The sequence below is a fragment of the Oncorhynchus mykiss genome, chromosome 16, assembly GCF_057628025.1.
Source record: "Oncorhynchus mykiss isolate SJ-2025 chromosome 16, ASM5762802v1, whole genome shotgun sequence".
Taxonomy (NCBI): domain Eukaryota; kingdom Metazoa; phylum Chordata; class Actinopteri; order Salmoniformes; family Salmonidae; genus Oncorhynchus; species Oncorhynchus mykiss.
The window spans coordinates 27083504-27105427 of NC_143037.1; the positions used below are offsets into that span (position 1 = coordinate 27083504).

At 42.6% G+C, this 21924-nt stretch overlaps 2 protein-coding genes across 4 annotated transcripts; both read right to left on the reverse strand.

The window, feature by feature from the left end:
- Nucleotides 1-5916: 5916 nt before the first annotated feature.
- Nucleotides 5917-8697, reverse strand: LOC149976627 (uncharacterized). 2 transcript variants are annotated; one of them, XM_090202420.1, is made up of 2 exons: nt 8085-8697; nt 5917-7768 (listed from the first exon to the last, which is right to left on the reverse strand). In XM_090202420.1, the coding sequence occupies exons 1-2, from the start codon at nt 8272-8274 to the stop codon at nt 6816-6818; spliced, it is 1143 nt and encodes a 380-aa protein (XP_090058546.1). In that variant the 5' UTR covers nt 8275-8697; the 3' UTR covers nt 5917-6815. The 2 variants fall into 2 exon arrangements, with proteins under 2 accessions (XP_090058546.1, XP_090058547.1); XM_090202421.1 differs by having other exon boundaries at nt 5917-7741; nt 8085-8630.
- A 64-nt stretch (nt 8698-8761) lies between these two features.
- On the reverse strand, nt 8762-21645 carry LOC110491756 (uncharacterized). Of its 2 annotated transcripts, none has more exons than XM_021565447.3 (3): nt 19653-21645; nt 18429-18635; nt 8762-10170 (listed from the first exon to the last, which is right to left on the reverse strand). In XM_021565447.3, exons 1-3 carry the CDS (start codon nt 19654-19656, stop codon nt 9137-9139), a joined length of 1245 nt encoding a protein of 414 aa, XP_021421122.3. In that variant the 5' UTR covers nt 19657-21645; the 3' UTR covers nt 8762-9136. The 2 variants fall into 2 exon arrangements, with proteins under 2 accessions (XP_021421122.3, XP_021421121.3); XM_021565446.3 differs by having other exon boundaries at nt 18429-18638.
- Between the last annotated feature and the right edge of the window lie 279 nt (nt 21646-21924).

Genomic DNA, 21924 nt, shown 5'->3' on the forward strand with positions numbered 1-21924 from the left:
TGTTATTTGAGTGATAGTTTAACTCTCAAATCCATGAATTGGTATGAGGCCAGCGTCTTTTATACAGGGAGCTTTCAAATTTTCCACGCCATTTGGCCACCAGTCCATACCATAAAATCAACAGTGCAAAACCAATGATATTGCTCTGTTTTGAGCAATCGATTTTGGGTCATTGTGTTGACTATAAATGTGTATACTAACATCACTAATGAGGTAAAAAGGATGTACAATTACCCTCATTCAATGTGGTCAAAATGTGATGTTGTTTAATGTAGTAAAACATTCTGTCCAAGTACAGGAAATTAGAGTAACAGGGTTGGTTATGTTTCCACTTGACACTGCAGAAATATGTATTAGATGTTTATGTATTCCCATTGGTTGGTTGAATTTACATATTAATATTATGACATTGGTCATGCTTGCAGATAGGGGGGAGATCGCAAACTTAAATTCTTCCCAGTCTGATATTGACGTTCAAGCGGTAGGTCATGTTCTGAAATACTGTATTCTATTTTTCATATTTACAATGTGTGCGAGTTCACTATGTACATGTCCTGATATACACTACTGTTGAAAAGTTTGGGGTCACTTAGAAATGTCCTTTTCTTTCCATGAAAACAATAATGATTTTTAATTGAAATAATAATTGTGTCCTTCAAACTTTGCTTTTGTCAAAGAATCCTCCATTTGCAGCAATTACAGCCTTGCAGACCTTTGGCATTCTAGTTGTCAATTTGTTAAGGTAATCTGAAGAGATTTCACCCCATGCTTCCTGAAGCACCTCCCACAAATTTAATTGGCTTGATGGGCACTTACGAACCATACGGTCAAGCTGCTCCCACAACAGCTCAATAGGGTTGAGATCCGGTGACTGTGCCGGCCACTCCATTAGACAGAACACCAGCTGACTGCTTCTTCCCTAAATAGTTATTGCAGTTTGGAGCTGTGCTTTGGGCCATTGTCCTGTTATAGGAGGAAATTGGCTCCAATTAAGCGCCGTCCACAGGGTATGGCATGACGTTGCAAAATGGAGTGATAGCCTTCCTTCCTCAAGATCCCTCTTACCCTGTACAAATCTACCACTTTACCACCACCAAAGCACCAGCAGACCATCATATTGCCTCCACCATGCTTGACAGATGGTGTCAAGCATTCCTCCAGCATCTTTTATTTTTTTCTGCGTCTCACAAATGTTCTTTATGATCCGAACACCTCAAACTTATATTTGTCTGTCCATAACACTTTTTTCCAATCTTCCTCTGTCCAGTGTCTGTGTTCTTTTGCCTTTCTTTTGCATTTCTAAGTGACCACAAACTTTTGAACAGTACCTGTTAGATATTTGATGCATCCTGGGGTGTGTTTTGTATGTTATTGCTGTAAGAGCGAGTTAGCTAGCATGCTCTAATTGTAATGGTCACATTAGCTCCCAGTTATTCCCATGTTAAAACAGACGAATCACAAACCTACAGCCATCAAATCAAATCAAATCAAATGTTATTTGTCACATACACATGGTTAGCAGATGTTAATGCGAGTGTAGCGAAATGCTTGTGCTTCTAGTTCCGACAATGCAGTAATAACAAGTAATCTAACTAACAATTCCAAAAACTACTGTCTTGTACACAGTGTAAGGGGATAAATAATATGTACATAAGGATTTATGAATGAGTGATGGTACAGAGCAGCATAGGCAAGATACAGTAGATGGTATCGGGTACAGTATGTACAAATGAGATGACTATGTAAACAAAGTGGCATAGTATAGTATAAAGTGGCTAGTGATACATGTATTACATAAGGATACCGTCGATGATATAGAGTACAGTATATACGTATGCATATGAGATGAATAATGTAGGGTAAGTAACATTTATATAAGGTAGCATTGTTTAAAGTGGCTAGTGATATATTTACATAATTTCCCATCAATTCCCATTATTAAAGTGGCTGGAGTTGAGTCAGTGTCAGTGTGTTGGCAGCAGCCACTCAGTGTTAGTGGTGGCTGTTTAACAGACTGATGGCCTTGAGATAGAAGCTGTTTTTCAGTCTCTCGGTCCCAGCTTTGATGCACCTGTACTGACCTCGCCTTCTGGATGATAGCGGGGTGAACAGGCAGTGGCTCGGGTGGTTGATGTCCTTGATGAACTTTATGGCCTTCCTGTGACATCGGGTGGTGTAGGTGTCCTGGAGGGCAGGTAGTTTGCCCCCGGTGATGCGTTGTGCAGACCTCACTACCCTCTGGAGAGCCTTACGGTTGAGGGCGGTGCAGTTGCCATACCAGGCGGTGATACAGCCCGCCAGGATGCTCTCGATTGTGCATCTGTAGAAGTTTGTGAGTGCTTTTGGTGACAAGCCGAATTTCTTCAGACTCCTGAGGTTGAAGAGGCGCTGCTGCGCCTTCTTCACGATGCTGTCTGTGTGAGTGGACCAATTCAGTTTGTCTGTGATGTGTATGCCGAGGAACTTAAAACTTGCTACCCTCTCCACTACTGTTCCATCGATGTGGATAGGGGGGTGTTCCCTCTGCTGTTTCCTGTAGTCCACAATCATCTCCTTAGTTTTGTTGACGTTGAGTGTGAGGTTATTTTCCTGACACCACACTCCGAGGGCCCTCACCTCCTCCCTGTAGGCCGTCTCATCGTTGTTGGTAATCAAGCCTACCACTGTTGTGTCGTCCGCAAACTTGATGATTGAGTTGGAGGCGTGCGTGGCCACGCAGTCGTGGGTGAACAGGGAGTACAGGAGAGGGCTCAGAACGCACCCTTGTGGGGCCCCAGTGTTGAGGATCAGCGGGGAGGAGATGTTGTTGCCTACCCTCACCACCTGGGGGCGGCCCGTCAGGAAGTCCAGTACCCAGTTGCACAGGGCGGGGTCGAGACCCAGGGTCTCGAGCTTGATGACGAGCTTGGAGGGTACTATGGTGTTGAATGCCGAGCTGTAGTCGATGAACAGCATTCTCACATAGGTATTCCTCTTGTCCAGATGGGTTAGGGCAGTGTGCAGTGTGGTTGAGATTGCATCGTCTGTGGACCTATTTGGGCGGTAAGCAAATTGGAGTGGGTCTAGGGTGTCAGGTAGGGTGGAGGTGATATGGTCCTTGACTAGTCTCTCAAAGCACTTCATGATGACGGATGTGAGTGCTACGGGGCGGTAGTCGTTTAGCTCAGTTACCTTAGCTTTCTTGGGAACAGGAACAATGGTGGCCCTCTTGAAGCATGTGGGAACAGCAGACTGGTATAGGGATTGATTGAATATGTCCGTAAACACACCGGCCAGCTGGTCTGCGCATGCTCTGAGGGCGCGGCTGGGGATGCCGTCTGGGCCTGCAGCCTTGCGAGGGTTAACACGTTTAAATGTCTTACTCACCTCGGCTGCAGTGAAGGAGAGACCGCATGTTTTCGTTGCAGGCCGTGTCAGTGGCACTGTATTGTCCTCAAAGCGGGCAAAAAAGTTATTTAGTCTGCCTGGGAGCAAGACATCCTGGTCCGTGACTGGGCTGGATTTCTTCCTGTAGTCCGTGATTGACTGTAGACCCTGCCACATGCCTCTTGTGTCTGAGCCGTTGAATTGAGATTCTACTTTGTCTCTGTACTGGCGCTTAGCTTGTTTGATAGCCTTGCGGAGGGAATAGCTGCACTGTTTGTATTCGGTCATGTTACCAGACACCTTGCCCTGATTAAAAGCAGTGGTTCGCGCTTTCAGTTTCACACGAATGCTGCCATCAATCCACGGTTTCTGGTTAGGGAATGTTTTAATCGTTGCTATGGGAACGACATCTTCAACGCACGTTCTAATGAACTCGCACACCGAATCAGCGTATTCGTCAATGTTGTTATCTGACGCAATACGAAACATCTCCCAGTCCACGTGATGGAAGCAGTCTTGGAGTGTGGAGTCAGCTTGGTCGGACCAGCGTTGGACAGACCTCAGCGTGGGAGCCTCTTGTTTTAGTTTCTGTCTGTAGGCAGGGATCAACAAAATGGAGTCGTGGTCAGCTTTTCCGAAAGGGGGGCGGGGCAGGGCCTTATATGCGTCGCGGAAGTTAGGACAACATACTGTTGTCCTGTATATCTATTGTGCTTCCTTGTGTCTATCGTCAGGTACTTATATTTATTGTACTTTTATTTTTGTCATTGTTATAAACATTTACATTTAGGCAGATAGCGTTCATACACTGAGCATTCAAAACATTAAGAACACCTGCTCTTTCCATGACAGACTAACCAGGTGAAAGCTATGCTAACAATGTTTACATTCAGCTTTTTGATACCTTCTAATCCGTGAGCATGTAAGCCCTTCACACTCATACTCGTATATATGGGTTGAAAATGGCACATTTGGACACTAATAAACACCTAAATTGGAACGTAGTGTACAGCAACATGCTATACATGGCAATTCACAGCATTGTGTATTTTGACTGACAAGACATTCTGAACTTGAGCACCGCACCAACAAGAAGTTGCCCCCATCCCTCCCGATAACTTGAGCACCGCACCAACAAGAAGTTGCCCCCATCCCTCCCGATAACTTGAGCACCGCACCAACAAGAAGTTGCCCCCATCCCTCCCGATAATTGGGCAACTTCTGCAATGTTGTTGTTGTCTGTTATGTCATCATACACTGGGTTATTCTGAACACAATGAGCCTGTTCGTTCATGGGGAAGAACATTTGCTGTGGCACACGCACCTGAATGTACTCGTGACTCCTTTCTATGTGAACCAAAATTACAAATCTGTTTCTCTGAATTGCCTTGTGAAAGCCTAACACTGTCAGATCATATAGGTAAAAGAAATGTACCTAGTTGAAGACTTCTTTGAGTCATAAAAGTGCATTGAAATTGATTAGGAACTGTAGACACTTGAGAGGTGTGTGGTCACTTGGAGACCAGTTAGTCCTTTCACCCTTGTCACTTTTGTCTTCCACAATTTTCCAGTAATAGTCTTGTTACTGAATGTATCCAGAGTAGTTTCTGATTTCATTATCAACAAATGCGGCGAAAAGTACAGTAAATATAAAATACACATTTAAAATCAATGTAATGTTTGGATTAAGACTTGTGCCTGGTGAACTGTTGTGTACTCACCTTTGGTCTAATAATATCCCCATTAACTCCAAAATCATGGTTATGCATCTGCTTTTCATATTTCTTCTGTAACAAACATGTACATTTAGCCCTATCCATGTAGACCATTTCCCACATGTGAAGGGTTTGCATGAATTAAGATGGGTTTCAATGCATTCTTACTTTAGCTGCTTCAATGATAACTATTTTTCAACTAAGCATTTGAAGGTATTGTTTTTTTTACATGATTTGTAACCTTTATTTAACTAGGCAAGTAAGTTAAGAACAAATTCTTATTTTCAATGACAGCCGAGTGGGTTAACTGCCTTGTTCAGAGGCAGAACAACAGGTTTTTACCTTGTCAGCTCGGGGATTCGATCTTGCAACCTTTTGGTTACTAGTCCAACACCTGCCACCCCATCTTTTCTTGGAAGATATCTCACTATGTAAACTTTTTCCACTATTAATAATAATACTTTCAGCCAGCTGAGCAAGTGCACAAAGTTTCTACTAAAACGTCCTTTTCTAGGTGACATACGCTGTGTCCAATCAATCAATGTCTGGCTGTGTGTTTGGCTGTGGGATCGCCTAAGCCAGTGGAGGCAAAACTTAATTGTACAAAGCCTATTATTTGGTAGGGAATACTATTATCTACTATGTAGATCAGTGATTCTACACCTCACGTTGCTCAAGCTGATCCACTCCAATGAATTAGGGTTATTTTAAGGGGAGAATCAATTAAACAAACCACAGGACATTATGCTTACAGGGTAAGGAAACCAATATGTGATTTTGTCATTTGGGTGAACTATCCAATGAGCCTGTAAGTATCAAATGCTGTCACACATCAACCAATTATACATTTATTTGAACAGCTTATCTATGAAACACATGCTGCATACACACTGTCAGTCCATATAGCGTGTATTAATCCATGCTTGATTATGTCAATTAAGATAACTCACATTGTAATGATCTTACAAACACTTCCATGAGTTGACTATTGGGAATGCAGTTAGTGCAGTCACAGTCACGTTGTTGGCTCTACAGGCCAGTTGCTGGTTTGATCCCAATGTAACCGATGTGAAATGGCTAGCTAGTTAGTGGTGCGCGCTAGTAGACGTCACCCGCTCTGAGACTTTGAAGTAGAGGTTTCCCTTACTCTGCAAAAGCCCGGCGCTTTTATGGAGTGACCGGTAACAATGCTTTGTGGGTGACAGTTTGTTGTGTGTTCATAGGGTCCCTGGTTCAAGTAAGGAGAGGGACGGAAGCAACACTGTTACATGAATGCTGTTGACCGGGATCACACAGTTGGGCTTTGTCCAGAGGTCAAAGTAGGTTGAGTGCAGCCAATGTAAAATTTGGCTAGCTAGTTAGCGGCGCGCACCAGTAGCGTTCAAATCGGTGAAATCACCTGCTCTGAGACCTTGAAGTAGTTGTTTCCCATGCTTTGCAAGGTCTGCAGCTTTTGTGGAGCAATAGTTAATGATACTTTGGAGACAGTTGTTGTTTTCAGAGGGTCCCTGGTTCGAGCATGGAGAGGGTCAGACAACGCTGTTACACAAACTAGCTCCAATTTCACTCTCAAAAAGTGTGGTCTACATTATACCTTGTGACCATGTAGTAAGTGGCACACTATGCTTCGGGGGTGCAGCACAAAATCACCCCAACATCCATACAAACAGGCCAAAGTTCAACAAATGCACTTCACTTTTGATTCAAGGACAATTAAAATCTGAAAGTCAAACTTTATTCAACACTAAGATGCCTGACAACGTGAATTCTCTGATGCTTCTTAAGGTGACTGGACTGACTGAAAGTCTTGCCGCACTGTTGGCAGCCATACGGTCTTTCCCCAGTGTGAACCCTCTTGTGTTTCTGCAGGTTCCCAGCGTGACTGAAGCGTCTCCCACAGTGCAGGCAGCAGTAGGGTTTCTCCCCTGTGTGACAGCGCTGGTGGATTCGAAGATTCCCGATCCGGCTGAACGTCTTCCCGCACAGGATGCAGCTGTGGCTCTCCTCACGCCTAAGCAGAGGCCTATTTTGTCGCCTGGCGTCCTGGACCAACTCTGGGTGACATGTGAAGGGAAACGTGTCCACAAAGGTGTTTAGACCTTCTGCGTTGATGTAGTGCACTACACCGTGCATTTCCGGGTTGTTCTGCATGGGTTCCGGGGCACTGTGATTATGTGTTGCGCTACTATTCGAGTCTTCGCACTCAAAAAATGGGTTCTGGTCTGGGGTCTCTTGGGGGGCAGAGGAATATTCCAAGTGCTCAGGTTCAGTTTTGATTTCACCTGAGAACAGACCTGGGTGAGGAGGAGAGCTGGGATGGCTTAAGGGTAACATGTTGGAGGACATATGTCCAGTGTGCATGGAGTCTAGGTCGGCGTCACACAGAGAATGAGGCATGTATACAGTCAGGGCTGCCTCTGTCACCTGTGACAACCTCTCGGGAGGCGCTCCGCTTCGCTCGGCTAACGTTAGTGTGACATTACACTCAGTCTCGGAGTCCTCCAAGGGGTCTAGCTCCAGTGAGTTGTTGTACTCGATCTCCAGTCTCCTCCACGGTTTCTGGGTGAGCAATGGTTTGTCCTCGTACTGTGTAGACTCTGGGTCCTGCGGCCAGGGGCTGCCCTCGCTTCCCTCCTCCTGCTCGGTTTTACCTGAAATGGCTGTGGGAGCAGGGGCAGACTGTTGAGCTGCCAATGACAAAGATGGTATCAGAAAACCACACCAAACACCACAGAGGGTAACAATTGTTGATTGTATTAATTTGATCAGGCATATCACAACAGCGTTTCTCATCTGTCCCCACAGATGAATAACTAAAGGACTATCTAAACATCAGAATTTACCTAGTTTCTGCTACATGTGCTTTTGAGGAAAACTACCCCCAACTTGATAGCAGTCTCATCTGAGCAACCCAACATAATAGACTCAGAGCAGAAAGTCAGGCCCTCCTCATTTTTACAGTCAACTAGGTCTATTACTTCAACAACAAGCATTGAATCTCACCTGTGTTCTCTCTCTTCATCTTTTCCTGAAGTTCCTGTAGTCTCCTCCTCAGACTCAAGTTCTCTCTCTGAGTTCTGGCTGTTTTCTCCTGGTACTCAGACACAGTCTCTTTCACCACCTCCAGAACCTCATGCACCGCCACCGTCAGCAGCTTCGCCACACGGGCGTTCAGACGCTCAATTTTCGACATGATTTACAAATTAGGTTACAGGACTACAAAGTGCAGTAAATGACTGTGAGACCGTCCAAGTTTCATGTAAAAAGGCAGGGCAGGGCTTACTTTGAAGCCATCGATGACCGTCCAATGGTAGCTGTTGTAAGCTAACTAGCTGCTAAGGTTACAGATCTTAACACGCAGAGGCTCTGACATGCTAACGTTAGCTTCCGACTACATCAATGCCTGTTTTGGCTCCGATGTTTTCTTCTTCGTCGTCGTCTGAGCGATCAACATGCAAGTTCAACATAAAATGTCTCACCTGTGTCCATTTCTGGATAACGGCTGAACTGTTTTGTTGTAGCACAGGGCTCGTCACTTCCGCAAGTCACGTAAAGGGGCGGTTGCCAGAACGGACGCGCCCTCAAGTTCGTGTTTCACTTTGACAGTGATTTTCATTATATGTAGTCCCAACAGTGGAATATTTTATTAACACATACATGTAATAGTACGTACATTTTGGTTTGGAGAAAAATATTTGTTTATTCAAAATGACAAGAATTACACATTCTAATCAAATTTAGAGGTTTACTAGTCGTAAATATCAAATAGGAAGATTCCCAGACCCACACCACCATTGTCAGGAATAATACAGTAATTTGTGGTCTTGCGCATTATTTCTATCAGTGAGATTTGGTGCTGAAAATGTCAATACCAGCTTTTCACAATATTGTCCACATCAGAAAACTGTCAAGTCAAACACAAAGTAAGCAATTCTCTCCTGTTAGATATTATCCTTTCACTTTCCAGAACATTTCCCCCATACACTTAATCTGACCAACTCTAAATTAACGGAATGCCATAGTTCTCAGTCAAAGATCCCTTATGTTCTCATACATTATGGCACTGATCCTAGGTGAGTGAGCTGGTGCTTCTTGAAATTACTAGAATGACTGAAGCGTTTCCCACACTGGGTACAGCCATACGGTCGCTCTCCAGTGTGGTACCTTTGGTGTATTTTTAGGTAGCCTGACTGACTGAAACGCTTTCCGCACACAGAACAACAGTATGGCTTCTCACCAGTGTGGACCCTCTTGTGTTTTTTAAAATCACCAGCGTGACTGAAGCACCGGCCACACAGAGGACAGCAGTAGCGCTTCTCACTACCGAGATGTCGCTGGAGTATTCTCAACCCTCCTGCTCCACCAAAAGATTTCCTAAACGGGAGGGTATTGTGCTGTTCCTCAAATCTGTCCAATGCCGATTCAGCATTGTTTCCCAATGCAAATGATTCCCCTGAGCAATTTTGGTTAGGCTGGAAGTACACAAGTTCATAAGACCCTGAGTTAGGTTGAAGAGGCTCTCGATTGAGTTGGGTCTGGGGTAAAATGTGGCTTGAGCCTGCACAGTCATAAAAATGCTTTGGTGTTGAATATGTGACATACTCTTCCACTTCGGGTTCTGGTTTGATCTCCTCAAAAGTCAGCAGTGGTTGAGAGGCCTGAGGGGAATCGTTTGGGAAAAGTGAGTTTGAAACGGTGTGAGTGGAGTTCATATGACTCAATAGTGTTTCTGACAGCGCAGTATCAGCCACCAGAGTGTGGTGTTCCTTTACATGTGTATCATGTCCTATCTCAGATTTAAGATCCAACTCTCTGCTCTGTGTGGTCGTTTCTGGTCGTTCCTCGGCCAGCAAGCTCCTTGGGCCACACGGTGAGTGGAACGACCTGCTCTTCTTTTTCAAACTGATAGGAGGAAAGCCAAATGTTTGGACTCCAAAGGGTTTTTCGCTGGTAAGCCCATCATGTGGCTCTGGAGAGAGAATCTCTGTCAACTCCTCTTCAGACGGGAAGAGTTCAGTGTCCTCCCCCAGGGAAAGTTCCTGCTTACAATTCTGCAGCTCAAGTTGGACAGTCACAGTCTGCACAGCACCTGTGAACATGAACAAGATGCATATTGGCTTATAGCAAGGTAATAGGCAATTGACTGGGGGAGGGTAGCTGATGGTGGTCATAAGCAATACCATTTTATTTGTCCATTGTGAAATGTAAATGTGTCTTTCTGTATTTAGTTTGTTCTCAATCTCCTGGAGACCAAACAAGAGGCTAGCCCCTGGAGCTTGTTAGGGTTGGGTCATTCCATGTCATTTCAGCAAGAGATTGTGTAACTGGCCTGCACAAAATACCCCATAATGTCAAAGTGTAATTATGTTTTTAGACATTTTTACAAATTCATAAAAAATGAAAAGCTGAAATCGAGTCAATAAGTATTCAACCCCTTTGTTATGGCAAGCCTAAATACATTCAGGAATATAACATTTGCTGAACAAGTAACTTAAGTTGCTTGGACTCACTGTGTGCAATAATAGTGTTTAACATGATTTTTGAAAGACTACCTCATCTCTGTACCCAAACACATACAGATAATTGTAAGGTCCCTTAGTCAAGCAGTGCATTTCAAACACAGATTCAACCACAAAGAGCTGGGAGGTTTTCCAATGCCTCACAAAGAAAGGCACCTATTGGTAGATGGGAAGAAAAAAAAAGTAGACATTGAATATCCCTTTGAACATGGTGAAGTTATTAATTACACTTTGGGATGGGCGTATCAACACACCCAGTCACTACAAAGACACAGGCGTCCTTCATAATTCAGATGCCGGAGAGGAATGAAACCACTCAGGGATTTCACCATGAGGCCAAAGGTGATTTTAAAACAGTTACAGAGATTAATGGCTGTGATGGGAGAAAACTGAGGATGGATCAACAACATTGCAGTCACTCCACAATAATAACCTAAATGACAGAGTGAAAAGAAGGAAGCCTGTTCAGATTTTTTTTTATATTCCAAAACATGCATCCTGTTTGCAATAAGGCACTAAAGTAGTACTACAAAAAAAAAAGTGTGCAACAAAATATCCAGAATACAAAAAGTGTTATGTTAGGTGCAAATCCAACACAAAACATCACAGAGTACCACTCTTCATATTTTCAAGCATGGTGGTGGCTAAATCATGTTATTGGTATGCTTGTCATCAGCAAAGACTATGGAGTTTTTTTTAGGATAAAAATAAACTGAATAAAGCTAAGCACAGGCAAAATCCTAGAGGAAAACCTGGTTCAGTCTGCTTTCAAATTCACATTTCAGCAGGGCAATAACCTAAAACACAAGGCCAAATATACACTGGAGTTGCTTAACAAGACGACATTGAATATTCCTGAGTGGCCTTGTTAATTTTTTCAAATAATAATGTGCAAATATTGTACAATCCAGGTGTGCAAAGCTCTTAGACTTACACAAAGACATAATCACCTTTGGCAGCTCTACTTTGGCAGATTACAGCTCTAACATGTATTGACTTAGGGGTGTGAACACTTAACTAAATGAAATATTTCTGTATTTAATTTGGAAATAAATGTACAAACATTTTCTGAAAACATGTTTTCACTTTGTCATTATAGGGTATTGTGTGTAGATGGGTGAGAGAGAAAAAAAGCATTTCATCCATTTTGAATTCAGGCTGTAACACAATGACTAGGTATCCCCCTTTCCCCAATGTGTAATAAGTCAAGGAGTGTGTGAATTCTTTCTGAAGGCACTGTAAAAAGTCAATAAATATAGTACCTGACGTCCTATTTGGACCCAACTTTCTTCTAACAATGAGTAAGACATGAGGAATGCAAAGAAATGGTCAAAAGCCACCCACGGTCACACCACACCAATCCCACCCCCAAAACGAGTCTACAGTATCAGTTCTCTACGGCTGACAAATAGTAAAGAACTGCAGCTCGGAGTATTGTTTCTTCATTCTATGTAATGTATTCTCAGTGAATTTGGTCCTCCCCCCCAATTCAGATAAATTAGTAATTGAAATTGTTAGGCTTATGTCCCATTCTACATCCTGATATTACCAGGTTCTAACCACTAGATAGTGCTGTTTCTGCTATTATGTGATTTTTATTAAATGGATAGTTCACCCAAATTACATATTGGTTTTATAACAGTATGACAGCAACCCTTGCTTTGGTTGTTTACCTGGCCACCATTTCAAATGCTAACTTTTTAGCATTTGTAGCACAAATCCAATGCAAGTAAATGGTACCTACAGTTGAAGTCGGAAGTTTACATTAACCTTAGCCAAATACATTTAAACTCAGTTTTTCACAAATCCTGACATTTAATCCTAGTAAAAAGTCCCTGCCTTAGGTCAGTTAGGACCACCACCTTATTTTAAGAATGTGAAATGTCAGAATAATAGTAGAGAGAATTATTTATTTCAGCTTTAATTATTTCATCACATTCCCAGTGGGTCAGAAGTTTACATACACTCAATTAGTATTTGGTAGCATTGCCTTTAAATTGTTTAACTTGGGTCAAATGTTTCAGGTAGCCTTCCACAAGCTTCCCATAATAAGTTGGGTGAATTCTGTCCCATTCCTCCCGACAGAGCTGGTATAACTGAGTCAGGTTTGTAGGCCTCCTTGCTCACACACGCTTTATCAGTTCTGCCCACACATTTTCTAAAGGATTGAGATCAGGGCTTTGTGATGGCCACTCCAATACCTTGACTTTGTTGTCCTTAAGCCATTTTGCAACATCTTTTGAGGTATGCTTGGGGTCATTGTCCATTTGGAAGACCCATTTGCGACCAAGCTTTAACTTCCTGACTGATGTCTTGAGATGTTGCTTCAATGTATCCACATAATTTTCCATCCTGTGAAGTGCACCAGTCCCTCCTGCAGCAAAGCACCCCCAAAACATGATGCTGCCACCCCCGTACTTCACGGTTGGGATGGAGTTATTCGGCTTGCAAGCCTCCCCCTTTTTCCTCCAAACATAACAATGGTCATTTTGGCCAAACAGTTCAATTTTTGTTACATCAGACCAGAGAGTACGATAAGAAAAAAGGTACAATCTTTGTCACCATGCGCAGTTGCAAACCGGAGTCTGGCTTTTTTTAATGGTGGTTTTGGAGCAGTGGCTTCTTCCTTGCTGAGCGGCCTTTCAGGTTATGTCGATAAAGAACTTGTTTTACTGAGGATATAGATACTTTTGTACCCGTTTCCTACAGCATCTTCACAAGGTCTTTTGCTGTTGTTCTGGGATTGATTTGGTCCCATGGTGTTTATACTTGTGTACTATTGTTTGTACAGATGAATGTGGTACCTTCAGGCATTTGGAAATTGCTCCCAAGGATGAGCCAGACTTGTGGAGATCTACAATTGCTTTTCTGTAGTCTTGGCTGATTTCTTTTGATTTTCCCATGATGTCAAGCAAAGAGGCACTGCGTTTGAAGGTAGGCCTTGAAATACATCCACAGGTACACCTCTAATTGACTCAAATGATGTCAAATAGCCAATCAGAAGCTTCTAAAGCCATGACATAATTTTCTGGAATTTTCCAAGCCGTTTAAAAGGCACAGTCAACTTAGTGCATGTAAACTTCTGACCTACGGGAATTGTGATACAGTGAATTATAAGTAAAATAATCTGTAAACAATTGTTGGAAAAATTACTTGTGTCATGCACAAAGTAGATGTCCTAACCGACTTGCCAAAACTATAGTTTGTTAACAATAACATTTGTGGAGTGGTTGAAAAACGAGTTTCAATATCTCCAACATAAGCATATGTAAACTTTCGACTTCAACTGTATATTCGCATTTTCATACTTCATATCCACATTTTTTATTTATCCGTTATTTTACCAGGTAAGTTGACCGAGAACACATTCTCATTTGCAGCAACGACCTGGGGAATAGTTACAGGGGAGAGGAGGGGGATGAATGAGCCAATTGTAAACTGGGGATTATTAGGTGACCGTGATGGCCAGATTGGGAATTTAGCCAGGACACCGGGGTTAACACCCCTACTCTTACGACAAGTGCCATGGGATCTTTAATGACCACAGAGAGTCAGGACACCCGTTTAACGTCCCATCCGAAAGACAGCACCCTACACAGGGCAATCACTGCCCTGGGGCATTGGGATATTTTTTAGACCAGAGGAAAGAGTGCCTCCTACTGGCCCTCCAACACCACTTCCAGCAGCATCTGGTCTCCCATCCAGGGACTGAGCTTCAGAAGCAAGCCAGAAGTGGTATGCAGGGTGGTATCTATAACTATCTATAGTATCTATAACTAACATCATTGAGTTACACAATCAAATTGTAGACACTTTTTTAGGATGATTAAGGTGTTAAGAGTAAACATGATAATATTAGGTACCATTGACTTGCATTAGATGTGCTAAAAAGTTAGCATTTGAGACAGTTGACAACAAAACCAAAGCATGATTTCTGTCATACATTGTCCATATACTGCTTACAGGTTAAGGAAACAAACATCATTTTGAAATTTGGTGGAACTGTCCCTTTAACATTGAGGGAGGTGTCACGGCTATCACCTACAGTGCCTTGCGAAAGTATTCGGCCCCCTTGAACTTTGCGACCTTTTGCCACATTTCAGGCTTCAAACATAAAGATATAAAACTGTATTTTTTTGTGAAGAATCAACAACAAGTGGGACACAATCATGAAGTGGAACGACATTTATTGGATATTTCAAACTTTTTTAACAAATCAAAAACTTAAAAATTGGGCGTGCAAAATTATTCAGCCCCTTTACTTTCAGTGCAGCAAACTCTCTCCAGAAGTTCAGTGAGGATCTCTGAATGATCCAATGTGGACCTAAATGACTAATGATGATAAATACAATCCACCTGTGTGTAATCAAGTCTCCGTATAAATGCACCTGCACTGTGATAGTCTCAGAGGTCCGTCAAAAGCGCAGAGAGCATCATGAAGAACAAGGAACACACCAGGCAGGTCCGAGATACTGTTGTGAAGAAGTTTAAAGCCGGATTTGGATACAAAAAGATTTCCCAAGCTTTAAACATCCCAAGGAGCACTGTGCAAGCGATAATATTGAAATGGAAGGAGTATCAGACCACTGCAAATCTACCAAGACCTGGCCGTCCCTCTAAACTTTCAGCTCATACAAGGAGAAGACTGATCAGAGATGCAGCCAAGAGGTCCATGATCACTATGGATGAACTGCAGAGATCTACAGCTGAGGTGGGAGACTCTGTCCATAGGACAACAATCAGTCGTATATTGCACAAATCTGGCCTTTATGGAAGAGTGGCAAGAAGAAAGCCATTTCTTAAAGATATCCATAAAAAGTGTCGGTTAAAGTTTGCCACAAGCCACCTGGGAGACACACCAAACATGTGGAAGAAGGTGCTCTGGTCAGATGAAACCAAAATTGAACTTTTTGGCAACAATGCAAAACGTTATGTTTGGCATAAAAGCAACACAGCTGAACACACCATCCCCACTGTCAAACATGGTGGTGGCAGCATCATGATTTGGGCCTGCTTTTCTTCAGCAGGGACAGGGAAGATGGTTAAAATTGATGGGAAGATGGATGGAGCCAAATACAGGACCATTCTGGAAGAAAACCTGATGGAGTCTGCAAAAGACCTGAGACTGGGACGGAGATTTGTCTTCCAACAAGACAATGATCCAAAACATAAAGCAAAATCTACAATGGAATGGTTCAAAAATAAACATATCCAGGTGTTAGAATGGCCAAGTCAAAGTCCAGACCTGAATCCAATCGAGAATCTGTGGAAAGAACTGAAAACTGCTGTTCACAAATGCTCTCCATCCAACCTCACTGAGCTCGAGCTGTTTTGCAAGGAGGAATGGGAAAAAAATTCAGTCTCTCGATGTGCAAAACTGATAGAGACATACCCCAAGCGACTTACAGCTGTAATCACAGCAAAAGGTGGCGCTACAAAGTATTAACTTAAGGGGGCTGAATAATTTTGCACACCCAATTTTTCAGTTTTTGATTTGTTAAAAAAGTTTGAAATATCCAATAAATGTCGTTCCACTTCATGATTGTGTCCCACTTGTTGTTGATTCTTCACAAAAAAATACAGTTTTATATCTTTATGTTTGAAGCCTGAAATGTGGCAAAAGGTCGCAAAGTTCAAGGGGGCCGAATTCTTTTGCAAGGCACTGTAATAGCACCTAGTGGTTAGAACCTTGTAATATCAGGATGTAGGACGGGACATAAACCTAACAACTTCATACTACGTCAGACAGAGAGAACTGATACAATATACTAGTTCTTGGGGTGGGGTGTTGAGTTACCATGGGTGACTTGACAATTTTGGGGATTTCTTACTCACTGTAAAATAAAAAATAATGTCAAAATCAGATGCAAGGTACTATATTATATTATTGAATATTATATGAATTAGAGGTCGACTGATTAATCGGAACGGCTGATTAATTGGGGCCGATTTCAAGTTTTCATAACAATCGGACATCTGTATTTTTGGACAACGATTTGGCCGATGTTTTTTTTTTTTTTTTACACCTTTATTTAACTACGCAAGTCAGTTAAGAACACATTCTTATTTTCAATGACGGCCTAGGAACGGTGGGTTAACTGCCTTGTTCAGGGGCAGAACGACTGATTTTTACCTTGTCAGCTCGGGGATTCAATCTTGCAACCTTACAGTTAACTAGTTCAACGCTCTAACCACCTGATTACATTGCACTCCACAAGGAGCCTGCCTGTTACGCGAATGCAGTAAGCCAAGGTAAGTTGCTACCTAGCATTAAACTTACCTTATAAAAAACAATCAATCGTAATCACTAGTTAACTACACATGGTTGATGATATTACTAGTTTATCTAGTATGTCCTGCGTTGCATATAATCGATGTGGTGCGTATTCGTGAAAAAGGACTATCGTTGCTCCAATGTGTACCTAACTATAAACATCAATGCCTTTCTTAAAATCAATACACAGAAGTATATATTTTTAAACCTGCATATTTAGCTAAAAGAAATCCAGGTTAGCAGGCATTATTAACCAGGTGAAATTGTGTCACTTCTCTTGCGTTCATTGCACGCAGAGTCAGTGTATATGCAACCGTTTGGTCTGCCTAATTTGCCAGAATTTTACGTAATTATGACATAACATTGAAGGTTGTGCAATGTACAGGAATATTTAGACTTATGGATGTCACCCGTTAGATAAAATACGGAACGATTCCGTATTTCACTGAAAGAATAAACGTCTTGTTATTAATGACCTAAGGCTCGTACTTCTGTGTGTTATTATGTTATAACTAAGTCTATGATTTGATAGAGCAGTCTGACTGAGCAGTGGTAGGCACCAGCAGGCTCGTAAGTGTTTTGCCAGCTGCTCTTCGCAATGCTTCAAGCATTGCACTGTTTATGACCTCAAGCCTATCATCTCCCGAGATTAGGCTGGTGTAACCGATGTGAAATGGCTAGCTAGTTAGCGGGGTGCACGCTAATAGCGTTTCAAACATCACTCGCTCTGAGACTTGGAGTGGTTGTTCCCCTTGCTCTGCATGGGTAACGCTGCTTCGAGTGTGGCTGTTGTCGATGTGTTCCTGGTTTGAGCCCAGGTAGGAGCAAGGAGAGGGACGGAAGCTATACTGTTACACTGGCAATACTAAAGTGCCTATAAGAACATCCAATAGTCAAAGGTTAATGAAATACAAACGGTAGAGAGAGAAATAGTCCTATAATTCCTATAATAACTACAACCTAACACTTCCTACCTGGGAATATTGAAGACTCATATTAAAAGGAACCACCAGCTTTCATATGTTCTCATGCTCTGAGCAAGGAACTTAAATGTTAGCTTTCTTACATGGCACATATTGCACTTTTACTTTCTTCTCCAACACTTTGTTTTTGCATTATTTAAACCAAATTGAACATGTTTCATTATTTATTTGAGGCTAAAATTATTTTATTGATGTATTATATTAAGTTAAAATACGTGTTCATTCAGTATTGTTGTAATTGTCATTACAAATAAATAATTAATTGGTATCGGCTTTGTTTGGCCCTCCAATAATCGGTATCGGCACTGAAAAATCATAATCAGTCGACCTCTAATATGAATCCTATACATTTAAATGGACAATTTGGGTGCCATCAATTTGCTTAATTTCTAAGAAGCTCAAAAGTACATTTAAACAAAATAATGTTGCAGGAATGCTAATATTATCTGTTTAACAACAGAAACAATTTCATAATCTGAGATGGTGGGTGTCAAAATCCTCTTGTGCTTTGAGGTGGAAGACCTAGTTTAGAGTACAATGCGCAAGGGAACATCGCCTAGCACTCACTCACCTGTGTTCTCTCTCTTCATCTTATCCTGGAGTTCCTGCAGAATTTTCCTCAGACTCTCATTCTCTCTTTGAGTTCTGGCCGTGTTCTCCTGATACTCTGACACCGTCTCTTTAACCACCTGCAGAACCTCATGCACCGCCACCGTCAGCAGTTTCGCCACACGGGCGTTCAGACGCTCAATTTTAGACATCTTTCGAAGGCTTCCATCTGCTTAATAGATGAGGTGCAAAACTCTTAAAAATCAGCACTAGAAATACAGTTAAAACGTGGTGTAAAATGTATCACATGAATGAAACAATGCAACTGCTACATATGTTCTGTTCAAGCAACAATGTTGCCATAAATGGAGTGCAAGACTTCCAAGGCAGTGGCTAGGTTTTCATCCAAATGGCGACAGATTTTCATGCGAATATTCTAGACAATATGCCAATTTTCCCACCAAATGGATGTATTGCGGATTTTTTTTAATCAGTGCGCGATGACGTATTACACACAACATTTACACTTACATTTTCATGTACCGAATAATAACCGAATAATAATCTAAAGTTCAATGTGTTTCAATCGCATTTTCAACTCTACCGATAGTTTTGTCACAATAGCAAATGTGCCTACTCTGGTCTTGGCACCTGCGCTCTATAGCCAGCAACTCGCAGATACATTGCGGGTAGGCTGTGGGGGTTGTCTATTCTACATGATGAGATTATTATGGATAAGAGCGATAATATTTGGATTTGTCAAGCATCGAACATCATGTCCCTAGACTAATACCCTCGATATTTATTGGAAAGCAGCATCAAGCTCAACACCGTGCACTTTCACCACCATGTGAAGTTAATCGTAACTTATTTCATATGTATCTTAATAAACTGTATGGTTTCCCGAGTCGTACTAGTGGGATGACCACACACCATATCATCGCGTGCCTCCAAATGTACGTCGATTTGATGGTTATATCAACATTTGCGCATAAAGGCGTTTCCACCGCCATTTCCATCATAATGACTTTTACCGACACAAAAAGATACAATGTCAAAAAAACAAAATATCTGTCGGCATTTATAACATTACACCAAAACTTCCACAGCTGCGCCGATTTTTTTTTATCTATGGGACTTTCCTTGCATAAAAACTGTGGATGGAAACGTGGTTAATGACATATATTTACATTACATTTTCACGACGGATAACGTAGAAGGATAAATACTACTAATGGAACCTTACCCATCTGACTTCTCCTCTCACTCCTTAGAGCATGGAATCCGCCTGAAATACAAGTTAATCACAAACCGACTTTTGTGCTAGGGTGTCCGACAGATTCTTGATTCGATATCTCTAGACGGGGACATTTAACAACAGATTAGAGAAAAATTGGACATAAACAACATTTGTCAGATCATCGTCTCGTCAGAACCACAAATGAAATACTTCCGGGTCATAGAATTTCAAAAAAGTTCAAAATAAAAGTCCCTTTCGACATATTCAAATCAAAATGTATTTCTCAAACGCACCGAATACAACAGGTATAGATAGACCTGACAGTGAAATGCTTACTTTACAAGCCCTTAACCAACAATGCAGTTTTAAGACAAAGTGAAAAATAACAAATAATTAAATGAAACAATGCAGCAGTAAAATAACAGTAGCGAAGCTATTTACAGGGGGTACCGGCACAGAGTCAATGTGTGGGGGCACAGGTTAGTCGAGGTAATTGAGGTAACATGTACATGTAGGTAGAGTTAGTGACTACAGTAAGTGACTACAGTATGCATAGATAATAAACAGAGAGTAGCAGCAGAGTAAAGGGGGGGGGACAATGCAAATAGTATGGGTAGCCATCTGATTAGATGTTCAGGAGACTTATGGCTTGTGGGTAGAAACTGTTAAGCCTCTTGGACCTAGACTTGGTGCTCCGTTACCGCTTGTCGTGCGGTAGCAGATAGAACAGTCCATGACTAGGGTGGCGGGGGTCTTTGACAATTTTTAGGGCCCTCCTCTGACACCACCTGGTATAGAGGTCCTGGATGACAGGAAGCTTGGCCCCAGTGATGTACTGGGCCGTACGCACTACCCTCTGTAGTGCCTTGTGGTTGGAGGCCGAGTAATTGCCAAACCAGGCAGTGATGCAAAGAGTTAGGATGCTCTCGATGGTGCAGCTATTGAATCTTTTGAGGATCTGAGAACCCATGCCCATTTTCAGTCTCCTGCACTCTTCATGACTGTCTTGGTGTGTTTGGACCATGATAGTTTGTTGGTGATGTAGACACCCAGGAACTTAATGCTCTCAACCTGCTCCCCTACAGCCTTGTCGATGAGAATGGTGCTCAGTCCTCCTTTTCTTGTAGTCCACAATCATCTCCTTTGTCTTGATCACGTTGAGGGAGAGGTTATTGTCCTGGCACCACACGGCCAGGTCTCTGACCTCCTCCCTATAGGCTGTCTCATTGTTGTCAGTGATCAGGCCTACCACTGTTGTGTCATCTGCAAACTTAATGATGGTGTTGGAGTCGTGCCTGGCCATGCAGTCATGAGTGCACAGGGAGTACAGGAGGGGACAGGGCACGCACCCGGGGGGCCCCCGTGTTAAGGATCAGCATGGCGGATGTATTGTTACCTACCCTTACCACCTGGGGGCGGCCCGTCAGGAAGTCCAGGATCCAGTTGCAGAGGGAGGTGTTTAGTCCCAGGGTCCTTAGCTTTGTGATGAGTTTTGAGGGCACTATGGTGTTGAACGCTGAGTGGTAGCATTCTCACTTAGGTGTTCCTTTTGTCCAGGTGGGAAATGGCAGTGTGGAGTGCAATAGAGATTGCATCATCTGTGGATCTGTTAGGCCAGTATACAAATTGGATTGGGTCTAGGGTTTCTGGGATTATGGTGTTGATGTAAGCCATGACCAGCCTTTCAAAGCACTTCATGGCTACAGATTTGAGTGCTACGAGTTGGTAGTCATTTAGGCAGGTTACCTTAGTGTTCTTTGGCACAGGGACTATGGTGGTCTGCTTGAAACATGTTGGTATTACAGACTCAGTCAGGGACAGATTGAAAATGTCAGTGAAGACACTTGCTAGTTGGTCAGCGCATGCTCGGAGTACACGTCCTGGTAATCCGTTTGGCCCTGCAGCCTTGTGAATGTTGACCTGTTCAAAGGTCTTACATCGGCTACGGAGAGTGTGATCACACAATCGTCCGGAACAGCTGATGCTTTCATACATGCTTCTGTCATGTACTGTCATGTTGTCTTGTCTCTGTCCTTTCCCTTCACCCTGTCTCCCTCTGCTGGTCGTGTTAGGTTACCTTTTCTCCCCCGCTTTCCCCCAGCTGTCCCTTGTCTCCTCTAACTACCCATTCACCCCGTTCCCCACCTGTTCCCTTTTTCCCTCTGATTAGGTCCCTATATCTCTCTCTGTTTCTGCTCCTGTCCTTGTCGGATTCTTGTTTGTTTGTGTCATTCATGCCTGAACCAGACTGCCGTCATGTTTGCTGTAACCTTGTCCT